This window comes from Brassica oleracea, chromosome C1 (genome assembly GCF_000695525.1).
Source record: "Brassica oleracea var. oleracea cultivar TO1000 chromosome C1, BOL, whole genome shotgun sequence".
NCBI lineage: Eukaryota > Viridiplantae > Streptophyta > Magnoliopsida > Brassicales > Brassicaceae > Brassica > Brassica oleracea.
In genome coordinates this window covers 8,107,222-8,118,123 of record NC_027748.1, presented here as the reverse complement: position 1 = coordinate 8,118,123, position 10,902 = coordinate 8,107,222, and the positions used below count along the sequence as shown (strand labels likewise).

General features: G+C 35.0%; 2 protein-coding genes across 7 annotated transcripts; one reads left to right on the top strand and one right to left on the bottom strand.

Annotated features, from left to right (window-relative positions):
- Positions 1–4,106: 4,106 nt before the first annotated feature.
- On the bottom strand, positions 4,107–7,254 carry LOC106305906 (protein FAR1-RELATED SEQUENCE 1). 2 transcript variants are annotated; one of them, XM_013742343.1, is made up of 6 exons: positions 6,955–7,253; positions 4,780–6,711; positions 4,602–4,709; positions 4,444–4,512; positions 4,338–4,373; positions 4,107–4,234 (listed from the first exon to the last, which is right to left on the bottom strand). In XM_013742343.1, exons 2-6 carry the CDS (start codon positions 6,655–6,657, stop codon positions 4,163–4,165), a joined length of 2,163 nt encoding a protein of 720 aa, XP_013597797.1. In that variant the 5' UTR covers positions 6,658–6,711; positions 6,955–7,253; the 3' UTR covers positions 4,107–4,162. The 2 variants fall into 2 exon arrangements, with proteins under 2 accessions (XP_013597797.1, XP_013597789.1); XM_013742335.1 differs by having other exon boundaries at positions 4,180–4,373; positions 6,955–7,254.
- A 146-nt stretch (positions 7,255–7,400) lies between these two features.
- Positions 7,401–9,428, top strand: LOC106305985. Of its 5 annotated transcripts, none has more exons than XM_013742438.1 (5): positions 7,401–7,520; positions 7,726–8,269; positions 8,403–8,461; positions 8,546–8,602; positions 9,096–9,428. In XM_013742438.1, the coding sequence occupies exons 2-5, from the start codon at positions 7,763–7,765 to the stop codon at positions 9,175–9,177; spliced, it is 705 nt and encodes a 234-aa protein (XP_013597892.1). In that variant the 5' UTR covers positions 7,401–7,520; positions 7,726–7,762; the 3' UTR covers positions 9,178–9,428. The 5 variants fall into 5 exon arrangements, with proteins under 5 accessions (XP_013597892.1, XP_013597908.1, XP_013597900.1 ...); XM_013742454.1 differs by lacking the exon at positions 7,401–7,520 and adding an exon at positions 7,527–7,599; XM_013742446.1 differs by lacking the exon at positions 7,401–7,520 and adding an exon at positions 7,528–7,603.
- The last annotated feature ends 1,474 nt before the right edge of the window (positions 9,429–10,902 follow it).

The following is a 10,902-nucleotide window of genomic DNA, read 5'->3' as shown; positions in this document are numbered from 1 at the left end:
AAAAGGGATGGCCGTTTGTATTCAAAAACCGGTCGTGCCAGAAAGTAAAATTCTCGGTGGCCACTTTATTAAATGCAGCATTGGCCTCCATCTTACTGACCTTGGCGTAATAAAGGCCAGCAGAGAGCGTAGGTATAGACTCTAGGACTTTCCTATGTCCTTGGCCGATTTCTATGATCTGAAGGAACTCTTTGTTTCTTTTGCCCTTAGTCTCAATATGAAAATCATTCATTCGAATGTCTTTAGCTCAATAGGCTTCTCTTAGATCTGGGTGAATACAATGCATTAGATATCTCTAGATGCGTACCCTTAGGCAACATGATGTTAGCCTGGCCGTAGCCCTCTATGAGACTGGCTATACCCGGAATGATACTTTAGAGACTTCATATAAAAACTTTCATTCATTAATAAAATAAGTTCAAAGCAATCAAAACATGGAAAACACAAAGCAAAGAACACAAAACATAGATGTCGAATTCAACTTCATTCTTTTAAACAATCTGAAGTTTCATAATCCATAAGATCATCTTGGTCATGATTGAAATCATCTTCACCATCTTGATAAGTCATATGAGCTTCAGGATTCTTCCCTTTCAAACTCTCTTGGAGCTTCAGGATTCCTCCCTTTCAAACTCTCTTGGTAGAGGTCAACGAGATGTTTGGGAGTCCTACATGTCTTAGCCCAATGATTATCCATACCACATCTATGGCACACAGATTTGGTCAGTTTTGTGGCTTGAAAGATGTACCAAGGCCTCGGCCATGTCCATGGCCTCCATAGGAGCCACAGCCATATGAGTTGCCCTGACCTCGACCAAACGAGTTTCGGTCTCGACCACCACGTCCATGCCATTTTCCACGACCACGGTTGTGTTGGCTATCACTTTCGACATGATGCGACTCTTTCTTAGCCTCTACGGTCGCATGTGCCTCAGGTAATGGGTTTGTTCCAGGAGGTTTGTGTTGGCTATCACTTTCGACATGATGCGACTCTTTCTTAGCCTCTACGGTCGCATGTGCCTCAGGTAATGGGTTTGATCCAGGAGGTCTCAGTTCACTGTTCCTCATCAACAACTCATTGTTTTGCTCCGCAAGCAATAAACAAGAGATCAGATTAGCATAAGTAGAAAAGCCTTTCTCACGGTACTGTTGTTGTAACAATACATTGCTTGTGTGGAAGGTGGAAAAGGTTTTCTCAAGCATATTCTTATTCGTTATATCCTCACCACACAGTTTCAATTTCGCAACTATTTTAAACAGGGCCGAGTTATACTCGTCCACGGACTTAAAGTCCTGGATTCTGAGATTCTTCCAATCATATGTAGTCTTTGGTAATAACACCGTGCTCTGGTGATCATATCTCGTTTTCAACTCTGTCCAAAGGTATAGAGGATTCTCAATAGTCAAATATTGATTTTTGAAACTCTCAATAAGATGATGGCGTATAACTAATATCGCACTATATCTATCTTTCTCACTTGCATTATTGCCATCGGTGATACACTCACCGAGTCCCTTGAATTTCAAGATGATCTTAGTATCAAGTGCTCATTGCAAATAATTATCTGTAGAGAGATTTAAGACAACAAAATCCAAGTTGTTGGTTTTCGACATCGGAAATCATATATTTCATATATCACTAAAATTTATTTTATTAGCTTCATTTTCTCTAACTGTATAATTGTATTATATTTGTAATTTGTGTTCGATAATAAAAACTGTAGCAAACAAAATAAATTTCCCAATCTAGAAAAATTTGTTATTAATTAACGATCGTCTATATATGACGTGAGCAATGACTATTTTATTATCGTCCCAAGCTGATAACGCGTTACAAGTAACAAGTTAAAGAATATAATATAAACTTAATTATACCAACGTGACTATTTTATTGTAAGAAAATTTACGCATAAGTATTGTCATTTCAATAACCCAAAATAGATTTAATTACCGTTAACCAGCTGTCACTAGTTCGTCGATTAGGCGGTGGGTTTATTTGATGGAGCTTTCTAACGCCTTATTAAAATACACAAATCCAAGGACTATGTAATATGTACAAAAGAATGTACACATCCGATGGACCAGAGACTTGAAGTTTTCATTAAGAAATCACCAATAGTATGTTGACAAAAAAAAATCACCAATAAGATTTCAATACTATTTTTTAAAATCGATTTAAGTTACTCAAATAACTTTAACATTAAAATTTACTTATCTTGAATTGAATATTAGGCTTTCAAGTAATTGTAAAATACTTCAAACACTTGAAAACCCAATCCAAATACCAAAAATTTCCACTATATAAGTACGAAAAAGGAGTCAAACACGCAAAAACTGTATATGCAGCCAATAAAAGATGCGTTCAAGAAGTCAATAGTAAGTTGGCGTCAAACATCTTGACCAAAAATCACAATTCTTAGTGCTCACCAAGTTCAAGGGACTATGATTTAAGTAGTTGACATGTGAGTTATATTATCTTTCTACAAGGAAAACCTCAAAGATAATTCTTCGTTTGAATTCAAACTTGTGGAAAATTTCTTCTACTTCTCATATTTGCTTTTGGACATCAAATAATTATGAGTAATTATATATATGATTAGTCTAATTACTTCTTAAACAAAAGTACGGTTTAAATTTGTTTTGACACAATATGTGTTTGCGTTTATATAAAAACAAATTAGAGAAACTATTATACTTTTGATACACAAAACATTTCTTAATTATGTGACACAACCCGAGTTCAAACCCGACATAACGTGATCTCTCAGTCCATGTCAACCCGAGTAAATGATTCAAGAGAAACTTCAGGACATGTTCGTGATCATACCAAAAATGTTCGTGATCTCTCAGTCTATCCTATCAAATATCTCACATTGAGACTTGAAAGGCTTGTGGGCTAATATATAATTGTATGGTAATCTTCCATTTTTTTTTTAACACTGTGGTAATCTTCCATTTTAATCTAGATTTTGGGTGTAAGTTATCAGAGTCATGCTAAGGTTTTCTGATACCGTATGTAAAATAAAGTAATAATATTCTTTATTTACTTACTAAATTTTTCTATAATGAAGTAACAAAAAACTTGTGTAACAGAATTTTGACAAAATAATTACCAAAAGGAATTTTATTATTTTATATTTAATTTGGAAAACAAAACTGTAACATACAAATATAGCCTTTAGTGAAGATAATATTTATTATAATTTTTCAATCTAAAAGCTTATTTTTGCATTTTTAGAATGAATAATAACAGATTAAGAGAAACTAATCCTAGTGATATTAATAGTGATATGTTCAAGAACAATATGTATATGTTTTCCTTCACAAAAAAGAAGAAGAAATAATAATAATAATAATAATAATAAGGGAGACATCAATGAATTAATATTTTAATATAATATGTGTTCAAATTACTAAAAATTTTGAAGAAAATGTTTGTAAATATGTCCTCTATAAAATTATGTCTTAAGCCAATGTTTCGAATTCTCAGCATAGCTCTGTGAATTATGCTTATATTAATATAATATAAGATTTTAAGATTTCAATTTCTTTCGATTGTGGTTTGTCTATCCGTGGCAGTCTAATCCCACAAACTTCACATTTTAGATATCTAATGCTGGATGTGAAGGGACATATCATATATATCTCATATTGAGATTTGAAAGACTTATGAACTAATGAAATGCGTGGCAATCTTCCACTCTTTAGCCAGTTTTTGGATATGAAATCATTAAATTACTAATATATCATTTTGGTGATCTAAAGATAATTTTTTTCTTTCAAGAAGAGGTCTTAAAAACGAAGATAGTCTTTTTGGCAGTGACGAAAAGATCAGGAGGAGATCTATGCATCATACTAGTTTCAGATATCTCTGGGTCTTAACCGATGCTCACATGATTTTCTTTTGTTATATATATATATATATATGTATGTGTGTGTTAAGGATCAGGAGGATTGTTTAATATAATCTTGACTCAAAAGCTACATGTAGAGAACCCTCAGATTCTGCAAACGCATAACTTGTAGCCATGATAGACAAGAAGGAAACATTTTACCACCACTAACAAGTTTTTTAGCATTACCACTTGTCTATACACAAACATTCATTTCTTTTCCATCAAAACTTAAATCAAATATATTAAAAATGTTAGCTTCAAAAGGTCTAGTTCAAGTCTTTTACCATGTCCTGAAGTCTTTCATACATAACTTGATCTGGTCTGAAACTTAATTGATCCTGCCATAATTTTCAACATTAAATTTTAATTAAACCAGCTCAAAAGCTCACCTATGAAATAAATATTTGAGGTTATGCAGACTTGATTCAGTGAACAACGTACAGTTTCATAAAGCCTTTGCTGTGTTATGGATTGTCCCTGCAATGAGAGATAATAAAGGATCTTCAGCAGTTTAAACACCATAGAATATAAGCAGTTACATACATACCAGTGAGTGTATGTTTTGATGGGAAGTAGAATATCCATTTCGGTTTGAGGCCATCATGCTGATTTGTCCCTGTTGATCACAGAGAAGAGCTAACAATGTTAGTTTGCAGTTTGACACTTTCTTATATTATATAGCTGTAAAGGACTTTTCTAGTGTACCATTTCATGTGACACTTGTTGAGCGCTGAGGTAGTCGTCAAGAATCGAGTACCGGTGTCTTTGTTCTTGCAAATCAGTTTCTTTCCAGGCTTCTTGTAATGAATGTTCCTTTAGACAAAGAGAAAGCCACGTTAGCCCAAAACCTTGGTCTTTTGAAGACAATGATCATGAGATTAACCTGTCCTGTGTCAGCCACATTCTCATTAAATGAGTTGTTGTTGTTATGTTCTTCATGAGCTGCATCAGAGTCTGACTCTTCAACACTGTGGATCACATTACTTGTGATCTCACACTTTCTAAAAGCTTCATTCAGCACATTCATCACAGTGTTATAGCTCTCTTCAGATAAAGATGCTTCCTCACTCAACTTCAAAGACCGGAGACAAAGATCCGTATACCGCTGAGCCTTACTTGAACCACCACCGATCAGATCAGACACAACCGCTTCTCTCCTTCTCGCATCTTTTCTCCAACGATTCAACACATACCGAGAAGGAACACTAAGTTCTCCAGACATCTGCAGAACAATCATCGCGTGTCTACAAAGAAACCCTTTGAACTCAAACAACCTACACGAACAGACAACTTCAGATGATTCAGATCTCCACACCACAACGAACCCACGGTTCTGCTCATAGTCTTGAACCCTGAAAGTCATCTTCTTGTTGTTACCATCATCGCTTTCTATCTTCGGATGACAAGCAACGCCTCCCAACACCTCAACCTGAAACCTCTTGAACATCTCACGCGTGTACAGCTCAGCCATCTGCTTCCCAAACGGTGAAGGAGACTTCAAACCAGGCTGTTTACACAACGTCTCGATCTCAGCCTTCTCTTCCTCTTCAACCCTCTCTTGTACCATCCTCTTGTACTGATCAAGAAACGCTCTCAAAGTGGTCTTCCTTTGAATGTACTTATCCAAAACAGAATCTGCACTACACATCCCCGCTAGAGAAACATCTTGCATATACACAGGAACCCAATGTTCTCTATCTTCATACAGAGATTGAATCCAAACATTGTCCCTCACATCAAACCTATCAACCACCTCACACCATCTCTCTTCAAACTCATCTCCCTTGCAAGAACCGTAGATAACTTCGTTTATCTCATCTACAAAGCCTTGACCAACCTTCTCAGACATCTGACCAAGAGTATCCCACGTGTTAAAACAATGTCTAGACGCTGGCAAAGCTTCTGAAACAGCTTCTTTGAGGGTCTGGTCGTGTTTGGTGAGTATAACTCTAGGTTGACGTCCGTTCATCGCCTTTAACCATGCCCCAAAAAGCCAAACGAATCCAGATTTAGTAGACTCATCGTCTAATAACAGTCCACAACCAAGCAACAAGAACTGTCCGTGGTGGTTAACTCCAATAAAAGCCACAAGAGGAAGCTTATACTCGTTCTTAACGAACGTAGTGTCTACAGACACAACATCAGAGAAACAAGCGTAGTCCAGTCTCCCCTTTGCGTCAACCCAAAAGACGCTTCTTAGACACTGATCAACGGAGTAGAAGAAGAAAGGATTCTCAGCTTGCATATCCGTAAAGAAGCTTAGGAGTCTCTCAACGTCTCCACCCTCCAAAGCTTGAAACTTTCTGCTCTTCTTCATCTCTCTTTCCCGCCCATAAGAATCTCTTATGGAACTAACTTGACCAGGGGGGAAGGTCTCGTGGTTATGCTCCTTGACCAAAGCCCGAATCACCCACCTCCCATCTTGTCTTTTCTTGACGTGTAAGCACGCTTTACAATCAGTTTTGGAGGAAGAATGGTTGATTCTTCTACCGCGTTTTCTCGCTTGAGGGATGTTTATGTCTTCTTCTTCTTCTTCATCTGTTTTCTTGGTTCCGTAGCGTGTACAGACGAACTTGGCGTCGATGAACTTCCCAGACATTCTTGAACGACGGCTAGCTTTTATAATGGTGTTGAAACCGATAGATTTAGCGTATTCTTTGTAGAACTCAAAGGCTTCCTCTTTGGATTCAAACTCTAGACCTTTATTGATCCTTTGATCATCATCACATTCTTCTGATGACATTTCGAGATCAATCTCCATTAAAATGAAGCTTTGCTTCACCCTTTAAACTAAGTCTCTAGAATCAAACTAAACCTGTGAACACAGAGTTGGTTAGTCATCCAAAGTTGGAAGCTTTACGTCATCAATGTAAAGCAGAACAGCTTCAGATATGGAAACGAATCCTAAAGTCAAAACCTTTAATATCCACAATCAGCTCAAAACCAAATAGTTAATAGATTTAAGACAAAACAATCAAAACAAAACACAAGAAACGACACGTAAGCAACACAGATCGATGCGCACTAACTACGGTACAAAACAGGGGAAAACAGTTACATGAGAGGAGGAAAGAAGAGAGTGATGACTGGTGGCGAGTACAGAGTCGATCTTCGTTTCAGCAAAGTTTTGATCTTTAGGGCGAAGAACAGTCGTCTCAACCAAGCTGCGGTACCTGGCGGCAATCTCTTGGGGTTTGGTGTGTACCCACTACTGGATTCGATTCCCACTGGGAACTAAATTATCAGTTTACATGGTTTACATGGTGGGCCGTAACAGATGATTGGTCTATCCCTGGCATTAGTCGGAAGATATTTCAAACTCGGATCAGGCAGTGTGGTACGCTTTCGGGCTAGTCCCGGGACCGACCGGATCAGCCGATAAGATTTATCAAAAAAAAAAAAAAAAAAAAAAAAGTCGTCTCTTCCGTCGTACTCGCCTTTTTTATACTGGTGGTTATGTTAGGCCTTTGATTGGCTTATTCTCACCACTTCTCCGGTTATTGACATACTAAACCGGATTCTAATTGTTGATAACCGGATTGTTTTGTAACGCCAAGAAAAATCTTGAGCCACACAGTTGGGAGTCTCGTTTATCTTAGTTCACCTCTCTGCAGATTCACAAAGGTTTCATCTTTTATCGATTTTCATTAGAATCTAAGATCAAAGTTTCGAACTTTACGCTTCTGGTAGTTAGTTTTCTCAGGAAAGTATGCGACTTTGAATGTTGATTTAGCTCATTTTCGTTTATAGAATGCTTTAGAGCCAATTCTGATAGAGATATAGAACTCCGGTGCTGAAAGATTTGATTTTTTTTTTTTTCATGTATTAGATGGTGGAACGTTGTGTGATCAAGATTGATTAAAGAAATGGTTTTTGCGGTTTGTGTTGGTAATGCATCTCTTGTATCTATGGAACTGAGGTGGGTAAGAAGAAGCAAATGTGATGATGCTGCATCTGCATTGCCTCGTTCGATACCAATTTTTATCTCTACCTTGAAGAAAGACGTAAATCTAGAGGAGCTGAGGCATTTGTATTCACGTTGTGACCACTCTTGCCACCGTTTCTCCAAGAATGGTAGTGGCATCGTTGACATGAAGAAGCTGCGTACAGCTATCTCCCGCAGCGATGTTGTTGTCTCTGTGTTTTGCAAACCTCATCACGCTGTTCTTGTTGAAGAGAGCGCCAGTGTTAATGATGATGATGCTGAAGAAGAAAGTTTGTCTTCAGATTCAAGGAAACAAAACAAGGATGAGAGTTCTCTGGGAGATATGTTTCAGGACGTGCTGCCTCTCAATCCTACAAATGGCCAGCTTGTTGGGTTTGGTCGTGCCTATTCTGATTATGGCTTGACCGCTTCTGTTCACGATCTAATGGTACTTTTTATCTATATTCACAAGTTTCAAAGATTGTTTAGTTGAATTTTGCTTTCATTACCAGGTCTACTTTGAGATGTAGTACCTTGTGTTTTGGTGCTAAGAGGTGTAACTTGGTTTCAGTGTCTTCCAGGTTTTACCTTCACTACAACGAATGGGGATTGGTAAACTGATTGTTAACAGAATCACCAGGTTTGATGAGACTTTTCTACTATGATCTTGCTTTACTTTGAAATATCAAATTGTCTCGTTCATTGAAAAAAAGGGTTCTAATAGGCTTCTCACAAGCAGAGACATCTACGACATAGCAGCTCTCTGCTTCGAGCATGAAAGGTACTGTCTTTGCCGCTGGCATAAGTAAGACCCATCCTTAATTAGAGCATCTCCATTGAGGAGATGATTAAACATTAAGAAGTTAGGAAAAGTGTGAGTAGGGGTTCTCCAAAGTTCTTATTTAAGAACCTTACTAGATACTATGAAAAGTATCTCTGTGTAAGTGGAATAATCTCTATTTCTGTCATTTATATTTAATTACCTAAATCAAATTAAATTAAAAAAAAATTATGATAATCTTTAAAACCTCTGCAATAAGGTTGCTCTTATTAGTAGCTTGTGAGTTCTGTGTGATCCTTTCATCGCTAGTTTTTTTTTTGGATCGAAAGATTTATATTGTGTGATCTATGCTGACCAATGTTTTGGTGATGTTAGTGATGATATCTTGAGTATGAATGGGATTGTTAATATTTGTTATTATCAGATTGAATCTAAATGTTAGTGGAGAGTAGTTATGCATGTCTATTGATGACAAATGAACTTTTTGTGTTAGGCCATTCTTCAAAGCCTGTGGGTTTGCAGATGACAGAATGGGTTCCACAACGATGATGTTCACGAAGAGCTTGGAGGCCTAATCTGAAGCTAGAAGAAGGCCGTTGGATCTTTTAAAACTACAGGTCAAAGCAAGTTGAATGATCTTTAGACAAAAATCTTTATGAATCTCTTTCTCTCTGTGATGATCAGAGAAAAAAAAGCCAAAGATTCAGTGTCTTCTTTTTGCATTTTTGGATTTGATGTCTTGTGACAACTCTTTTTTCACTTCTCTCTTGTCGTGTAAAGCAACGAATATAAGTTAGATTCGGGCTATTATTACTCTGTTTCGAGAGGTGGAAATGTACATATCAATTGGATACAAACTATTTTGTCAAAATCGTACTGTTTCTATATGTTTTTCGTTAATAAATACTAAATTTTACTAACTAGAAGAAATAGATAACTTTCAAAGTTATCTTTGCGACTTGCAAAGTACTCCAATGACTTCAATAAATAGTTTACTCAAAGGAACTCCTAGTAATATACAATAGAAACTATATAATTTAATACTTGATGTATTAATAAACATGGAGAAATTTTGTATTTACTACTTTCGTGCTACCACTTTTCATCTTTAACACCACTAAATGGACATTTTCAAAAATATCTTCTTCATTAAGTGGCAAAAAGCTCTTATACCCTTGTTTTCTATATATATATATAATAAATCATTATTTAAACAATAAATAAAAAAAATTTATGTTTTCAAATTATACTTTTTCAAATTCAAATTTCTTACAAATTTTTTTAATAATTTTTTTCTTCAAACTTTTTTTTTAAAAAATTTCTTTTTGAAAATCGAAAATTATGTTTGAAACTATTTTTAAATTTTTTTTTATCTTTTTTAAGTATTATTTATATATTTATTAGAATCATAAATTTCACATTCCAAAAACCCTATCCCACCCCTCAACTCTAAACCCTAAATCTAGATTTGTTAATCATATTGGTGTAAATATCTTTTACCCTTCATTAAAAGTGAAAGTAAAAATGATTAGTGTATATATGAAAAGTGGTATTATGAATGTGATATTTGTGTCAATTTCCCAATAAACATATAAATTAATAAATTTTGCTGAAAATTTTGACTTCAGCTTAAATTTTATACCATTTTTCAATTAATCTTTAAATGATAATCATTTTTTATATGAAAAATTGCCATAAATACTACATTCATAGTACCACTTTTCATATTTACACTAATCACTTTTATCCTTACTTTTAATGAAAGGTAAAAGACACTTATATCCCTAGGGTTAACTAATCTAGACTTAGGGTTTAAAGTTGAGAGTGGAGTAGGGTTTAATGAAAGGTAAAAGACACTTATATCCCTAGGGTTAACATAAAATTTCTCATTTTTATAAATACTTTAAGTTTATAATGAAAAAATAAAATTAATTCTTTTAAATCATTTATAAATAAATGTTTAATAGTTAAATCTAACTCCATCATCTAAATATTAAACACTAAACAATAATAACTAAATCCTAATCATAAATATTTAGAATAATTTTGATTTGAGAAATTTTTAAAAATGGTGTCCAACTTAGTGCATTTCAACAAGTTTTTCAAAAAATTTCCAGTCTTGAGTCATGTCAATGTAAACTAAAATAATAAGATAATAATTTTTAAAAACTCTTAAGTTTATACATGGTCCTACTAACACTATAAATTATAAATATATATAAAGCTTGTTTAAACTTCATATAAACATAAAAACATTGTTTTGTTTGTTTGTTTTTCAAAGCTTATATCAATATAGACAA

Coding starts and splice junctions, on each gene's coding strand:
- LOC106305906 (XM_013742335.1), bottom strand. CDS start 6,657: ATGGAGATTGATCTCGAAATGTCATCAGAAGAATGTGATGATGATCAA. Junction 4,513..4,601: donor AACAAGTGTCACATGAAATG/GTACACTAGAAA, acceptor TGTGATCAACAG/GGACAAATCAGCATGATGGC. Junction 4,374..4,443: donor ATCAAAACATACACTCACTG/GTATGTATGTAA, acceptor CTCTCATTGCAG/GGACAATCCATAACACAGCA.
- LOC106305985 (XM_013742438.1), top strand. CDS start 7,763: ATGGTTTTTGCGGTTTGTGTTGGTAATGCATCTCTTGTATCTATGGAA. Junction 8,462..8,545: donor ATTGTTAACAGAATCACCAG/GTTTGATGAGAC, acceptor GGGTTCTAATAG/GCTTCTCACAAGCAGAGACA. Junction 8,603..9,095: donor CTCTGCTTCGAGCATGAAAG/GTACTGTCTTTG, acceptor TTTTTGTGTTAG/GCCATTCTTCAAAGCCTGTG.